The sequence below is a fragment of the Mauremys reevesii genome, linkage group 12 (genome assembly GCF_016161935.1).
Source record: "Mauremys reevesii isolate NIE-2019 linkage group 12, ASM1616193v1, whole genome shotgun sequence".
Lineage (NCBI taxonomy): Eukaryota > Metazoa > Chordata > Testudines > Geoemydidae > Mauremys > Mauremys reevesii.
The window spans coordinates 1,605,566-1,621,448 of NC_052634.1; the positions used below are offsets into that span (position 1 = coordinate 1,605,566).

General features: G+C 50.3%; 1 protein-coding gene across 4 annotated transcripts in view; it reads left to right on the plus strand.

The window, feature by feature from the left end:
* The window catches only part of DSCAML1 (DS cell adhesion molecule like 1), a 349,813-nt gene that overhangs the window by 5,123 nt on the left and 328,807 nt on the right, over window positions 1–15,883 (plus strand). For all 4 annotated transcript variants that reach the window (XM_039496729.1, XM_039496725.1, XM_039496726.1 and 1 more), the window contains exon 2: window positions 9,128–9,445. In XM_039496729.1, coding sequence (XP_039352663.1) covers window positions 9,128–9,445 — 318 coding nt within the window. The remainder of the gene's footprint in view (window positions 1–9,127; window positions 9,446–15,883) is intronic.

A 15,883-nucleotide genomic window follows, 5' to 3' on the forward strand; every position in this document is an offset into this window, starting at 1 on the left:
CCGAGCTGCAGCCCCCCAGCCGGGGGGTGATGCCGGGGGCCGGGCAGCAGCGCGGGGCTGGGGCTGGGGCGGGGGGGCAGCGCCCCACGGGGCTCGGAGTTTCGGGCTCTCGCAAGTGGCTCTGTGAGCCCCCCCCCCCCGGAGGAAGCGGGGCCGGTTCTGAGCCTGCCCTGGGATGCCGCCCGCTGCGTTTCACCCCTTCGGGTCCCCGGTGTGTGTGTGTCGGGGGGGGGGGGGTGTCAGGAGGAACCGCTGCTGGGCTGCTCCTGCTCTGAGCAGGGGCTTGGACTCGATACCCCCGAGGTCCCGTCCAGCCCCGATCCTCTCTGGTGGGGGGCGCGGGGGGCTGTGCAGCGGCCTCCCCAGGGTCAGCTCCGACGTGCCCACCGCGGGGGGCTCCCAGCCCCGCTGCGGCGCCCTGCATTAATGGGACAGTTAATGAGTGTGACGGTGCAATGGCACCGGGCAGGAGATGCGGGGGGCGGGACACGGCTGGCCAGCGGGAGTACCCAGGGGGCTGGCTGGGCTCTGGGCTCAGGTTGCCATGGGGCTAATCAAGGTCCAGGGGACGGGCAAGCCCAGACCTGCAGCCCCGGCTGCAATGCACCTGATCCCGGGAGGGGGCACCCCCCCGCCCCTCTCCTCTCCTCTCCCGGGGTAGGGCAGGTCCGTGGGGCTCTGCCCAGTGCGGCCGGACGGGACGCTAAACCCGGGGGCTAGGGGGAGCTGGTAGCGCTGCATTTGTAAAGCCCCCCCCCGGCTGAAGGGTCTCTCTTCAAGGGGGTCGTTGCTTCACTAAAACAACCCCCCCCCTCGAGACGTCTGCCCGCGGCGGGGCGGAGGAGGGTGTTTGGGGCCCTGCCCGCTCCCTTCTGCCACCCCCCGCACCCTCTTCCCCCGGGGGCGCCTCCTCTTCGGATGGAACCTGCTGCCGAGCCCCGTGTGGCCACGGTACCGCTGGGCTCCATTAACATGGATCTGGGCTTTCGATTCGGAGCGGGGGTGACGCCGCTACTTCTGGCTGAAGGACAAAATCAAAGCCCAGGAGCCCCAACTCGGAGTTTGCTTGCGGAGGCTTTTTAATGGGGGCAGCGGAGCCTTGCAGTGGGAGCTCCGAGCTGATAATTAGTGATGTTAACTCCTTGCAGCCCCTGAAATCCTCTGGCGGGGGGAGAAATGATAAAGCCCCATTCCCCACACAGCTCTCCAGCCCCACAGAAGCGCCGTAATTACATGAATATTCAAATGTTTTCCATACCAGCCAGCCTCTCTTTGTGCAGGCAAGACTGCAAAGGCTGAAGCTTGTAGCAGTACTTTTTAAAAGCTTTGTTCTGCTGTCCTTACTTCCCAAAGACTATTGACAGCAGCAATATTCTAATCCCATAACACAAGCTCAATCCAGGGATGCTTTTAAATCCCTTCCTCTCCTCTAGGAATGCTCCATTAAATGTAATCCAGCGGTTTGAGCCCTCAGGTGGAGCAAAAAATGACTGTGAAGTAAGTGTGTCAAGGAGACACAACACTTGATTAACGGTAAATTGGGGATTGCTAGTGTCATCCAAATCTGTATGTGGGGTGTGCGAAACTGAGGTCCCTAACTATAGATGCAGTTGCAAAGGAAAGCCATCTGCTTGTACCATTGGTAGTGAAATTACAATCCATTTGTTATAGTATTTCAATGGTGTTAGCTAAAAAAGCTCCTCCGTTCTGATTTGATAGGGATTTTTGTGTTTTATTTTTGTAGTAACTTACCTTTTAATTTATCATCTGGTCCAAGGATGGAATAACAAACGTCCATGTTATGGAAAATGAGCTACTTTCAGCATATAAAACGTTTTCTCTAATAATCGCTTTCATCATATGAAAACAGCAAGAGGCAATCTTAGGAAATAGGTAGCGGGAGTGGGCTGCATCCTTAAATACGATTATTGTATATTAAATGTTAATATAATGAACATATTTACTGAGGTTTAATGGTGCATCCTGCGTGGTTGTGATAGTCAATTATGAAATATGAAATAGTCGTATTAAAGCCAGAATAAATCTGTATTTGGGAGCTTTAGACAAAATTGCTATTGTCGGACCTGCTGTACTGAACATGGAAGCATCTGCTTTGCCTAGATTTGCATGTTTCCTGTGTAAAAAGGAAAAACCAAAACAAATAACCCTCCGAGGCACTAAAAGTCTCTCTTCCCCCCCCCAACATCGAAAATAATCAATCCAACACAGCCCATTACTATTTGTGCACATTTTCAGCCCCAGCCCCTCAGCAAAGAGTCTCTGCTACAGAGCTCTCTCTTCTGAGAAGAGCAAATTAAAAGCCTCCATTAGCACTACACCTTATGGCCTCATTATTTTTTTTCTCTTTTCAGTTCAAGAGAGATTTTATTTTTAAGAGTCTCTGTGCTGAAAGTGTTAAAGTGGAACAATTCCAGGGAGAGGACAGTAATACAATGGAAGTTTCATTATAATAGGATAAAAATTGAATTGCTTAATGCATGATAAACCTTTCAGATACTTAATTCTTCTAGGTATCAAAGCACAACCATTTAATACATTTCTACTGTAGAACAAGAGCTCAATTAGAAACAAAAAGCAAATAAACATTTGACCCCAGGGACCACTAAAGTTTAGAAATCCCTCAGTAGACTGTAGCTGTTTGTTTATTTTTTTTTTTGCCTATAAAATAAAAATAGGCAGTTAGCAAGCAGGGAGTTTAGCGAAAGAGGGCTTGGTGGTTGATTATACAAATTAAAGAGCAGCCATAACAATGAGAGGGAGGGCGATGTGAATTGGAAGCTGTATGATCAGGAGGAGCATACAAGTCAAAATCTTGATATACTTAAACTGGGGGAATAATTTCCCTGTATGATTTTGCTGGAGTTCTCTGCCTGCTGATTTGTGATGTTGGCATTTTGTGTACGCTGTGTTCAAATATTAGAAGCAGTGAAATATGTTGCTTCCATTTTTTAATCCCCCCCCCTGCGCCCCCCAGTGTGGTACGGCGCTCATTTATCTTGGAAATGAAACGTGGAATCCATGAAATCCATGGAGGTAGAGCTTGCAGTACTGAAGTCCTGGCAGTGCCCAGTGTCGTTATTTTACGACACCAGGGCCATGATGGCAACTTGCTAAGAGACCAGCATCTACGCCTGGCTGAGGTGTAAAGCTCTATGTGCCGTAAATGAAGAATCAACACATGCAGCCCTAATATTTTCTGGTACTTGTGTTCTTCAGAAGGGAATAGCAATCACGCCTTGCCAGTTTGCCTGTGCTAGGAGCCTTTGTCCTCACCCAGCTTGCAGAGGTTGGCAGTGGGTTGTGAATTTAGGAATCCACTGGCCATGCCTTGAGCACCCACAAGACACCATATGTGTCCAGTGTGGTGCCCTCCTTTCTGCCCATGTGACACTTAGTGCACCTGCCTCGTTTGAACCAGCTGCTGAGCTCAGCATGAGAATCAAATAGGAAGTGTCTTTGTGGAAAGAATTCTCCTGACATGGAAGCGTGTGAGTTTTGAGCGGTATGTTGGATAATGTGAATTCAGCAGACTCTGAAATAGGCAGGCTGTTACATGCAACTTGCTAGGAGAGAATGAAGCACAAATGTATGTGGTTATTTCAGGAGACTCTGAAGTACTCTGCTGGTGAGTTTACATGGTGGTTAGTTAAGGCCCAAAATTTTATGCACCTTGAAACCAAAATTCTAAGTAGCTTTTTTTTTCTTTCTTGTAAAGAGTCTTTCCCCAGATTCTTAAATTAAAAATAATCCCTCAATGCCCCCTATAGCATTGCAAACACCCCTTGCTGACTAAACTGTATCAAATATCTAGAAACCCAGTTCCTTGGCCTTTGCTAATCTGCTGACCAGACCAGGAATTACATTTTGAAAGGCCTGTGGGAACCAAAGGTAGCCAGTGTTCATTCTAGTGCACTGGGGAAAAGGACACAACTGAGTGGATTTCAGTACTCCCCCTCTGCCTGTTCAGTCTGAGTCACCTTTTGGTTTATTTCTTACACCACCTGGGGCGTGTGTGGGAAATTGCCCTCTCTGCTTGTAGAAGCCTGCAGGCTTAGGGCAAATGAAAGTCATGGCCTGCTGGCTCGGGACAGAGCCTAGCAGCTGATGTGCACGCTCCTCTGATGTACCACAGTCCAGTCCTGAGCCTCCCTTGATTGGACACTTGACATGGTCCTGAAATGTGTGTTGGCTCAGTGATGTCACCAAATATCCAGTGGAGACTCAGGTGAAACTTGCCAGAGTTGCTGCGTACGTGACGTAAGCAGAACTTGAAATCAGGTCTCCAGAGATGAAAGGCTGGTGCATTCACCCCCACCCTGGCTCAGCGTATTCCCTTTGTCTAGTTCTGCATGTCCCCCTTGCAATACCCCGGTGTAGAGGGAGGAGGTGGAGGATTGCATTTCAAGCTCCTCTTTGGTTAGGTTTGCCTTGCAGAGGTAGGGCACCAGGTAATGTGCATGTACTTGGGGAGTTGTTGTGTTTTCTGTGCAGGGATTTAGGATGTGCTCGTTTTACCAGAACTTGGGGTATGTGCTCTGTCTGGTTTGGGGGTGTGCAAATGGCAACTGCAGCAAAGGCTGCAGGGACTGTGACTTCTCAGCTATCTGGAAGATGGGAGTTGAGTCTGCTCTGCCTCTGTGCTGATTTGGGCTGCGAGCCCAGCATCAGATCTCCCCTCTAGGTGCCACTGGAACTAGGATTTGGAGTTCAGTGAGTGGTGCTCTTTCCTCCTAACAGGTGCACAAGGCCTCAGCATGATGGGGGGCGTTGTGATGCTGGGGGGTCCTGACCACTTTTAGTTAATGTTTCCATACTATCCTGCTAAAGGGTAGGATGGCAACTCCAGGTGCATTTGGAGTCATTGCACTTTACCCACTACATTCCTCTTGCATTGTGACCTGGACTCCATATTCTTTCACTTTCTGTCCTGAACTCCTACTTAAGGCTCCTGTGTGCATCTCATCGCAGAGTATGCAGAAGTGTGTAGCTTGTGTGAAGTGCCCTGGGAGGAAAGGTGCTGTGTAAATGGGGTGTTAGTGACCACCACCTCTCTGAGCTCTTGGGTCACATGTAGCGGGAAAAGCCAACGCCTTGGGCCTGAAAGCCACATACACACGGCATTGAGCATTTCAAACTGCCCCTTTTTTGATGAATACACATGCTGAAAACGTCAGCTTGCGCAGTTTCTTGGGCAGCACTCAAGCCTGAACTTCAGGTGGCTCAGTGGTAGGGTTGGGGTGAATTTATGGTCACTCTGCCTTGGCTTCTCATGAGATGGAAAGCACTCATTTACTCGAACGCATCTCTCTGTGGTGCCGAGAGTGGCCCTGCTTCTAAAGAGAGTGCAGTTTCAAGAGTCCAGCGAACAAGACTAGTAAATATTGCTAAGGGAGGATAACAAAATGACTCATTTTTCCCAGCTGAGATGGAGATATTAATATTTCAATACCTTAGGTTGTAATTTACTGTGATTTAAGAAGATTTTACGGTGATAACTCAAAATAGACGCTCCTCAGTGCTAGCTAGGCACAGTCCATCCACATATTAGTCCACCTGTGAAGCTCTCATCCAGCAGAGTTCAGGTCTCCAGCACTCAATACAATGCCCCTGGCAGTGACATATTGTCTCCCAATAGGAAACTGTCCCGTTTTCACCACGCCCACCCCAGGGTTTGAGGTCTGTATAAATTAATGCCCTCGATATTTAGGTTAGGGTCAACGCATGTGACCAGATGCCAGCAGCGATTTCTGGTTTAAAAATATTGCAGTGCTATTTCTAAATTTTTAATCTCTCTCAGTGATTTGGAGACAGTTTTATGAAACATGGGATTAGGATGGTGCTCAATGTTAAATGGTAAAGGAGATTATATGGATTTAACTCTATGCGTCTGTCACATAACTACTACCAATCCCATAACTTCCATTTTCTATTAAAAATCCATTTTCCCCTTTGACCTGAAAAAGCTTTGCTGGTAATCTGAATTTCTCTCATTATTTATGAGGTATTTTTCCATTCCACCCCCCACCCCCTCTGTGTATCCAGCATGCAAGGGTGATGTCTGCAGAGAAAATTGTTCTCTAGCAGGATGATATCTGATCATCGCATCGTACAGCTGGCAACATGTCCTGCAAATTGTGGCTTCCATTCGAGTAGGGATACTCACCTGGGGGTCAGCACTGTCGATTCTGCCTGCTCTTGGGCAGAGCAAGTGGAACGCCCATGGGAACTAGCGGGGAGCCCTGCTACAATAGTGCAACGAGGGGTGCTGAGAAAAGGGACGGGATGTGAAGAAGTTCCTAGAATCCCCCCTCTTCTCACACAGCTAAAAGGCCCCTCTAGGATTTCAGGAGGGGCTGTGGGGGTGGATGAAATGGGAGAGGGACTGTGGCCTGGACCAGAGTTGCAGAGAGCTACAGAATATTCATGGTTCTAGGTCCTTGCATGACACATGGACCACACAGCAGAAAGCATGTCTGTTTTCTGTGTGCGCTACCTTTAAAGCGGAGCAGTCTCCATGCCATCCTGTGTTTCAGGGCACATGCAGAATGTTACCACAATGGTAGCACACAGATGCTTTCTCTCTGCTTGTTTTCCTTCATCTGATTGTAAATGCATATTTTCCTCTCGTGTACGGGCAAGATGAGTGGAAGAAGAGCAGAAATGCTGATTCATCACAACAAACCATCCTTCAGACATTATTTATATCTCGATAGCTCCTCAGAGCCCCTGTCCTAGGCCAGGGCCCACTGTGCTGGACTCTGCACTGCCACAGAACAAAAAGATGGCCCCTGCCCCAAAGAGATTAGATGTCACGACGTGAGTGTTTAGTGCCACTCTGCCACTGAGAGCCCAAGTTGCTTTTCTAAGGCCATCAGAGGATCAGCTGTAGATTGTCTTACCCCGGGTTTGTCACGAGTCTCCTAGCATTTGTCAGCCCAATGAGAAAAAATAAATAAATGTCTTTGTTCCTTTCGGTCTGTGCATGGGCTCACGGGGGGGCCTCTTTTCTTTACCTGTAAATCTGTTGTTTAATCAGCAGTAACGTTCCTAATCAATTCATCCTTCATTCCTACCAGTTTGTAGCCACAAAACTGACTGCAGCATCCTTGACTTGGGCCAGTAGAACTCTGGGTAGTTTGAGAAAGGAAATGTTGTTGTCATAGCTGATGTTCCTGCTCAAAACATGGAGAGGAACAAGAAACAGGCTGTTTAATGGGTGCTGAGAGAGACTGAGATTATATTTCCATCTCCGGAAGGGAGATTAAATAAGAGGGGGAATTGTTTAGTGGGTGGAGTAGAGGGTTCCTTGGTTGTATTCCCAACTCAATGAAAGAGCATGTTCTGGTGGTTACAGCAGGAGACTAGAGCCAGGACTCCTAGGTTCTTCCTTTCCTCTGATTCACTAAGACCCCATGGGCACGTTGCTTCACTGTGCCTCAGTTTCCCCAGCTCTATAAAACAAGAATACCTAACTCAAGTGCCATGATGTCTAATCTTCTGTGGAGTTGCTCTGATAAGTTCTCTAGAAGTGTTGTTCCGTTATTATTATTGTCACTGAGAGGGAGACCTGCACGTTAAAGATTCTGTTGTGTAAAGTAAAATAACACTCCAGCATTTGTCTTCCCCCTGTCAGCTCAGGAAAGCCTGAGCCAGCTGGCGACGTGACACTTACCCCTGGCAAGGAGCGTGGTTCCAAACACCCATCCTGATGAAAACACAAATATTATTTTTTCAATGGAGGCTGGTGCTGATGCTCTCATCATTGCTTTGTGATGTGATGTGAGTTGCTCTGGCCAATAACGCTTTAATGGCCTTTTCTCAAATGAGCAGTCATGAAACATTCTCCCTGGAGGGGCAGCTAAAAGCTAAGCTAAGAATATTAATACAGATGAGACTCTTTTCCCTTCTCCCTCTCTTCTCCATCCCCACAAAGTTGAAGAGTTTGAGGTGATGAAGGGTCCCCTGTGACTCATTCTAAACCAGTGGTAGAGTAGTTATTTGCTTATTGGTCCTGCTATAGCACAAGCAGAGGGATTGTGCTCTCCGCCAGAGCTATTCATACCCTGACACCGATCACTGCTTTCTATATTAGCGTCCTTTTGCCTATGTAAAAGTAGTGCCCTTAAAAAATCGGTTCTAAGCGACTTGGCACCTTGTTGGCAAACTTGTCCCCTCACCTTCCAGGTTTGAGGCGTCAGTGGGAAGGAGTCAGAGTGGAGCAGCAGGAAGGAGGAGCTGGGAGGGAAAGGCCTTTCCGCCTGCACTAGAGGAGGAGGAAGGTCGAGGGAGACTTTTCTCCTCTTCCAGGGCTTGGCTGCAGTTTGCAAGACCTGGCTGTGAAGAGCTGCTCCCTTGGAGACTGGCAAAGCCCCATTGCTCTCACACGGCTTCCTGTCACAAAACCGTCCCCACGCTTGAGAGTTCTGCCTGGCTGTTTCTGGGGCCCATTGTCTGAGGAGACCTCTCAGGAGGTGTCCAATGACCCATGGCTGCCTCTTCCCTCTCTAACTCAGCTGGCTCAGGGGGAGGGGGCGGACAGGTGACTCTACCTGTGGGGAGGCTCACACAAGGGCATCCTGGGAAATGTAGCTTGCGTTAGTCATAGGTGTCCTAGCGATTTTGGGAAAGGGCTGGGATTGCCAAGGCATCCCCTCAGCCCTGGACCAGCTGCTGAGGAGAGGCGAGAAGTACCTGGCCACTGTGTTCATGCACCAATCTACCCACTCCATTTGGGGCTGTTTGCCGCTGCCTGAGGAAGGCTCCCAGGCAGGGCCGGCTCCAGGCACCAGTGCAGCAAGCAGGTGCTTGGGGCGGCCAACGGAGGGGGGCGGCACATCCGGGTCTTTGGCGGCAATTTAGCAGTGGGTCCCTCAGTCCCTCTCGGAGGGAAGGACCTGCTGCCAAATTGCTGCTGAAGAAGAAAGCGGTGGTAGTAAAGCTGCCGCTGAAGTGCCGCCAATCGCGGCTTTTTTTGCTACTTGGGGTGGCAAAAAAGCTGGAGCTGGCCCTGCTCCCAGGACATGTCATTGGGAAGCCGTTGCTCTGCAGGCAAGAGGAGTTGGATGTTTGCAGTAACTCCCTGCTGTTGGCTCTGGTCTCTCCACAGCACACACTGAAGATGTTGGAACCAGTCTCTACTTTGTGAACGACTCTATCCAGCAGGTGACCTTCTCCAGCACAGTCGGGGTGGTGATCCCCTGCCCCGCAGCAGGGTCGCCCAGCGCCGCCCTTCGCTGGTACCTCGCCACAGGGGACGACATCTATGATGTACCGCACATCCGGCATGTCCATGCCAACGGGACTCTGCAGCTCTACCCCTTCTCGCCATCAGCCTTCAATAGCTTTATCCACGACAATGACTACTTCTGTACCGCGGAGAACTCGGCAGGCAAAATCAGGAGCCCCAATATCCGCGTTAAAGCAGGTAGGGCCGTGGGCGGGGCCGGGGCTTGGAGGTGGTGGTGGGGTGCTGGTGGGTTCTCTGGCGTTCTGTGTTTGTGACGATGATTAGCCCATTTGTGTGTCCCGACTGATTCTCTCCAGTGCCCTGGAATTGCCTAAAGTGGCTGATATGGTGAGCTCACTTCATCAATTAACCATTGAAGAGGGTGGCATCAGGGCTCGCTGGTGATTAGGGCTGGAACTCAGGGCGCTTGCGTCTTATTCCTGGTTCCGCTGCTCTCTCTGCGTGGCCATGGGCAAGTTACTTCACCTCCGAGTAAATGAATGCCTGTCCCCTGCCAAGCGTGCTGTGCAGATGTGTGTTCACTGAGCCTTGTGGCACTTGGAGCGCCTCTGGGCAGCCAAGCGCGGCTGTTCTGAGCTTGGAAGAAGACCTGAGGAAGTCCTAGCTGAGAGTGACCTGCTCCTGCCAAGGCTTGGGGTGGAGTGTCTCAATCTCCAGCGGGCCAATGCGTACGAGTCAGCATGTGAATGGGAATAACCGTTCACAGGATCAGGCCTGGAGGCAGTGCAGTGGCCAGCAGTGAGCTCCAGGGCCCTTCTGCCTGGATCTTCAGGTCATGGGTCCTCATCAGTGGGTTTAGAGCAGTATCTAGCACCTTTTGCCACGTGAGCACCAGCGTCTGCAGAGAGAGCAGGTCATAGCAAGGGCCCAAACTGGGCACTGCCTTGTGTGCCAGCAACCAGAACAGACAATAACTCCATTTTTACCTGGTACCTTTTGTACTGCGTCTGCCTTGCAGCCCTTCACCGTAAAGGTGCCAATAGTGCAGGCCACGGCGGCAGCGTCTGGGCTCAGCTTTGGCTCGTACTCAGCCATGGACGTTAGACTGTTTACTTGGGAAGTGTATTCGCCAGGGTGCTTGGGTATCGTCTTGCACCGTTTCCAAGAAATGGGATAGAGACCGCAGAGTCCTGTGGCTGGGTACAGGAGATCAGGGTTCTAGTCCTGTCTCTTGTGCTAATTCTCTGCATGACCCTGGGCAAGTCACTTAATGTTTCCTGCCTTGCTTCCCATCTGTGATATGAGGATGATGATACTTACCCGTCTCTCAAGGAAAAAAAGACTGTGCTAAGAATCTGTCATGTGGGCTCTGTAGCTTGGACGTGGCCCATGGAAAGCACAAGGATTTAGTCTCCTATTAAGAGCTTAGCTTTTCTCCCCAAGTATTGTGCCAGAGAACAGAGCAGACAGCCTGGGGTGAAACTTGAACCTGTGACCTCTGGGCCTGGCGGGGTGTTTTACTGACTGAGCCTTCCTGACCTGATGAATACAGTATTTATGGGGATGTTGTTGTCACTCCTGCAGGAATTGTGCCCTGTGGAGCCTGTGAGTGTGTAGGCTAAAACGCAGCTGCCATGTGGTTTTGCGTGTTGGCAAGGCCGTGGAACTGGGACTGTAATGGTCTATTGCAAGAGGATCGATCGATGTCACTATCGGCAGTAGAAATGAGGGCAGGGTGTTGGACAAACAGGAGGCAGAGTGTCAATAATGTTTCAAAAACTGCACCCTACCCAAGCCAAGACCAAACAATAATTTAGAACACTTGTTGGTAGGGAGAGATCTGCCGAGTGATTAGCGAGGACGAGAGCTGAGGGCCATCCCAGTGCTGCAAACTGGGGATGGCTCTGGGGGAAGCTGATGGTAACAAGAGACCATGGGTCTCCAGGACTGATCCCTGTCTGGCGAAGGCCAAGCCCCTTCAAATATTAGGAGAACCAGGCCCTGCGATGTCCCACGGGGACAAAAGCCTCAGTTCCATCCACCTGCGAAGACGCCCCAGAACAAGGGAGGAGGGGAAGGGTCATGAGGCTTTCCCAGAGGGCTGTTGTGCTGGTCCAGCCCAGCCAGCTACAACCATGGGCCGTGGTTCTAATGGTGACATTGCAGCTAGGTAGAGGTGGAAGAGTAGATGCAAAAGTGACTTCTTCATTATCTTCCAGGGGCTATGACCCACCTGCAGCAGAACAAGAGGGGATGCTTTATTCACTGCAATCTTTGAGCCCTTCTGGTGGTGGGATGTGGGTACAGAAACCTTGCATCATGGTGGGGTTAGACTATCTGACCCTTGTGATGCCTGCTAGCCCCTTATGGTTCTGTGATTGCTACCCAGACGTGTGTCTCAGCGATTGAAGTAGCAGGACAGCAGGCTTGGAGTCCAGAGCTGGGGAGCAATGGAGAAAGCCAGAGGCATCTTCTCTTCAACCATAGGTTGTTCATGCCACTGAGATCTAGAATTGCCAGATTGCACCAGGCCTATTGTGGAGACCAGACGCTGGATTAGAGGGACTAGTGGCCAGAGCCAGATGTTTCAGAGGAAGGTGCAAGAAACCATGCAGTAGCTAGCAGATGGGGGATAATCTGCCCCGTGAAGGTCTCATCCTGACCCCCATAGTCAGAGATGAACTCCAGCTTTGCAGCATGAGGGTTTATCTTCATTCCCAAACTTCTGTTAGCATCAATTATAGTAACTCCTGAATAGTCTTGTATAATTGTCGAGTCCTTCAGCAGGTCCCACCAAGGGGAGAATCCCCCACCTCATTAACCCCCCTTCCTAAACCCCTATATCTGCATTGCAGGCTCCAGGCCAACCACCCCAAGACGTCTAAGAAAACAAAAGGAGGAGGAATATAGCCAAGTGCTGCTTTCCAAAGTGATTATAGTAAATTATTGACCAGGCTGAGGAGGGCTAATAGCCCAGGAATGACTTCATTATGTAACCTATTAAAACCAGGGCTGGCACAGAGAACACAGCGAACAGACTAAAGGGAGTTTTTATTTTAATTCATGATACTGCAAAGTAAACTGGCCTGAAACCCCCTCCTGCCCAGAGAGTGAATTATTTACCAGCATTAGCAGTTAAGCTCTAAACCAAAGCAGACGGGAGTGAGCAGTACACTGGGTTGTATGTTTAAGGGAGGGGAATGTAAATAAATGTTGTTGGTCAGACGTGTGACATGTTGCAGCTTGTGTCAGCCCAGCTCTGGTGGAGGCTGCGTGGAAGTTTAACTGTTGCTGTCTAATGAGTAGTAATAATACCTAGCGACACTAGGTGGGTGAGGTAATATCTGTTATTGGACCAACTTCTATCACCTCCCCCACCTCTCTAACATCCTGGGACTGACACAGCTACACCGCATACAGCCAATACCTGGCACTTCTATACAACTTCTCAGCCATCCTACAAAGGAGTCATTATCCCTAGTCTACAGATGGGGAAACTGAGGCACAGAAGTGCAGTGGCTTGCCCAAGGTCACCCAGTCTGCCAGTGGCATCCAGGTCTCCTGAATCGCAGTCAATGCTCTGTCCACTAGGCCACGCTGTGAAATTGCTCCCAGCAGGGATGGAACCAGGGGGTGGGCTCTGTTAGTTGGCATGAGGCAGGCAGAGGGGAAGTATGCGGAGGGTGCTGTTGTAACTGATGCTTTCCCAACAGCCAAGATGGGTGGGTGCCTGAGAACAAGAGCAGCTGGCACAACTCTGCTGGCAGCTGCCTCCCTGCTGCAGGACCCCCTCTCCCAGCCCTTGGAGAGTATCCAACGTTCCAGCTGTTTGCTTAGTTTGCATCAGGCACGGTGGCCACATGGTCCTGCTTCTGCTCTCTAGATGGATGAGCAACACACCTGCAGTCAGGTTTCCAGAGTGAATACTCGCAGCTGGAGTCCAACATTCTTTTCCTGTTTCACCCCCTCACCAAAAAACCCTTCCAACTCTCTAGTAATGACTTAAAATGCGCTGTTTCTGCAGACACTCCCACCAGGGGCCAGCTGTGCCAGGGTGTTCACGGGAAGCAAATGCTGAGTGGCTGATTCAATTTTGTTGTTGTTCCCTAGGTAGTTTCTAGAGGTGAAAATCCATCTCCTGTCACAGCTGCCTGGCCCTGCAGGCCAGGGTTCCTGTTACCTCCCTCTAGACACTGAGGTGAGGTGACATGCCCAGGGTGATGCAGTGAGTCAGTGGCAGGGCTGGAGCCCAGGAGTCCTGACTCCAGCTCCCTGTTCTAAATACTAGACTTACTGCACCCCATGGAGTGACTGCAGGCTGCTGCTGTGCAGTGCTGTGACTTTCATCTCTTGTATGAAGGTGGGCGTTGCAAGTCTGAATTGGCTTTCAGCTGCTAGGCCTGGTTGGTAGTCCAGGCCAGTGCCACCCCTTCTCATTCAGTAGGTACTCATGGTACCTCCTCACAGGATTCCTCGAGATGTCACTGGGACAGCTCAGTCCGTGACAGTTAGAATGAGTTTGGCTTTAGGATAGTTGGAAACACTTAGCAAAAATCCCAACTTCTATTTCTCACGAGCGTGCTTCTGTTCCCACCTGCTTCCCGTATGCTAATTAATTATCCTCTTATTACTGAAATCCTGTCTCCAAACACTCTTCTTCTGTAGCCTTGTAATGGCAATCCCCTGAACCACGTAAAGCAGCAAACACACAGTAAACTGAAATGTAATGTTGAAAACCTGAAGATTTTAGAGACGAGGCACCAGGAATGATTCAAGGTCTGTATAACCTGCCTTCTAGCAAGGAACTTGTGACGCTCAATCTGTTCTTAGTTTGCCCAAGAGAAGGGATCAGGTGAGTTGATCACAGTTTTAGAAGTACGTGGGGCAGAGATTCTGATGGAAAACAGCTTTTTAATCTAGCAGACAGAGACAACACGATCTAATGGCTGCAAGCTGAGACTAGACAAATTCAGACTAGAAATAATGTGCAATTTTTAACCCTTGGAACAACTTACCCAGGAATGGGCTAGTTAGAGTCTTTAAATCACTTAGTCTTTAAATCAGGACTGGCTGGGTTTTAAAAGGTCCCATCTAGCTCAGGCAGAAGTGAAGGGCTTGATACAGAGATTCCAGTGTAAGATTCTATGTCTCTGCTAAAGCAGGAGGACTGGCTAGGTGACCAGAAGGGACACTTTTTTCCCTTTAACCATCTAGGAAGGAGTATGCAGCTCCTGTGTAACTGACAAGACTCCTGCTAACCAATCCACTTTGGTCCTTGAGCTGCTCTCTGCTGCAGAGCAATGAGTGTGTCCTCTTGGGCTTGCCTCCACCAGCCCTCTGCCTTCTCCCAGACCCCCGTCATCTGCTATGTTTGTCTGTAGTCTGCTTGGCATGGCATCTCCTGGGGGCAGAGAGCATGCCCTCCTATGGACCTGCAAAGCACCGTGCACATAGGTTTCAATACTGAGTGAGAAGGAGGTTTGTCTGACCTGTAGCCCCCTCTCCACCCCCCCAATGTTCATGTGAGGGTGGCTTGTCAAGCCAGCTGGTGTCCTGGAGCTGTGCTCTGAAGGTGCATTTGCTGCTGACCAGCGATCTTCTCAGCAGCTGCTCAGGTTGGGCCAGCTTGTCACCTATGATTCCATTGCAGTTCAGCACCTCCTGCACCAGGCCGCTGGTGTGTGGAGCCTGCTGGGAAGTTTAACCGGGGCTTCCTGAGGGATGGGCTGCCATTTGCCTCCAGCCTGTGAGCAGTTTTCTGTCTTGAGCTTTTGCAATAAAATTGTGAAGTCTGAAAGCTGGACACTTAGAGGAGAGGAATTGCAGGCAGAAGCAGCATCACCTCCTGTCTTACTTATTAAATACTCCTTGGGCCTGTTCAGAGGAGGCAGAGTCCGCACCTGCCAACAGATGCGTTCAGTGCTGGAAGCAAACCCCCTTCTCCACCCCCTCCCCCCGTGCCTGTTGAGTGTTTTCTATTAAAACACGCATTGGGTTGTTGCTGTTCTGGCCAGGGGAGCTGCAGATGACCCAGTGGTGTGTGTGTGTGTGTGTCTCTCTCTCTCCCCCTCTCTCCTGCTCTCCAAGGGGGTGAATAATGAGAAGCCAATGTCTTTTGGGGCAGGCATGTTGTCATGACAAGATCACACACCCACATGCTAGGCTAATTTTAAATGGAAGATATTTAAACATTACCAGTTCTTGGTGTGTCTGCCTGCACTCCCTAATGGTTGCACTGACAAGTTTCCTTACCAAAGAGACCTTGGGACGTTCAGCCGATCAAGCAAACTGATCCAGTACTTCGTAGGGTTCATTAGGGCTGCTACTAGTCTGGATAATCCCTTGTTATTTCCCCAGAGAGAGAAGGCTGCAGAGCTGCCAGGGCAGGCTGTGGGCGTTGCCGGGTCGCGCTGCGAGGGCAGACCCCATTTTGGGGAATTGCATTCCTCCTCTCCAGTTTCAATAGGGTACCGTTTTCTACCTCCCTCCTGTGCCCTAGTGCCGAGCAATGCTGATGCACGCTCAGCTCCTGCCCAGACCCAGCTGCATTTCAGCAAGAGGAGACGTTATTCTTCCCTGCCTTGTGGAAGGCCTGCCCCGCTGAGGTGCTGCCTGCATCCGGAGAGCTCTGGGCACCCGTGGCCCCTGCAGATGGGAGCCCCTGCCGGGCAGGAA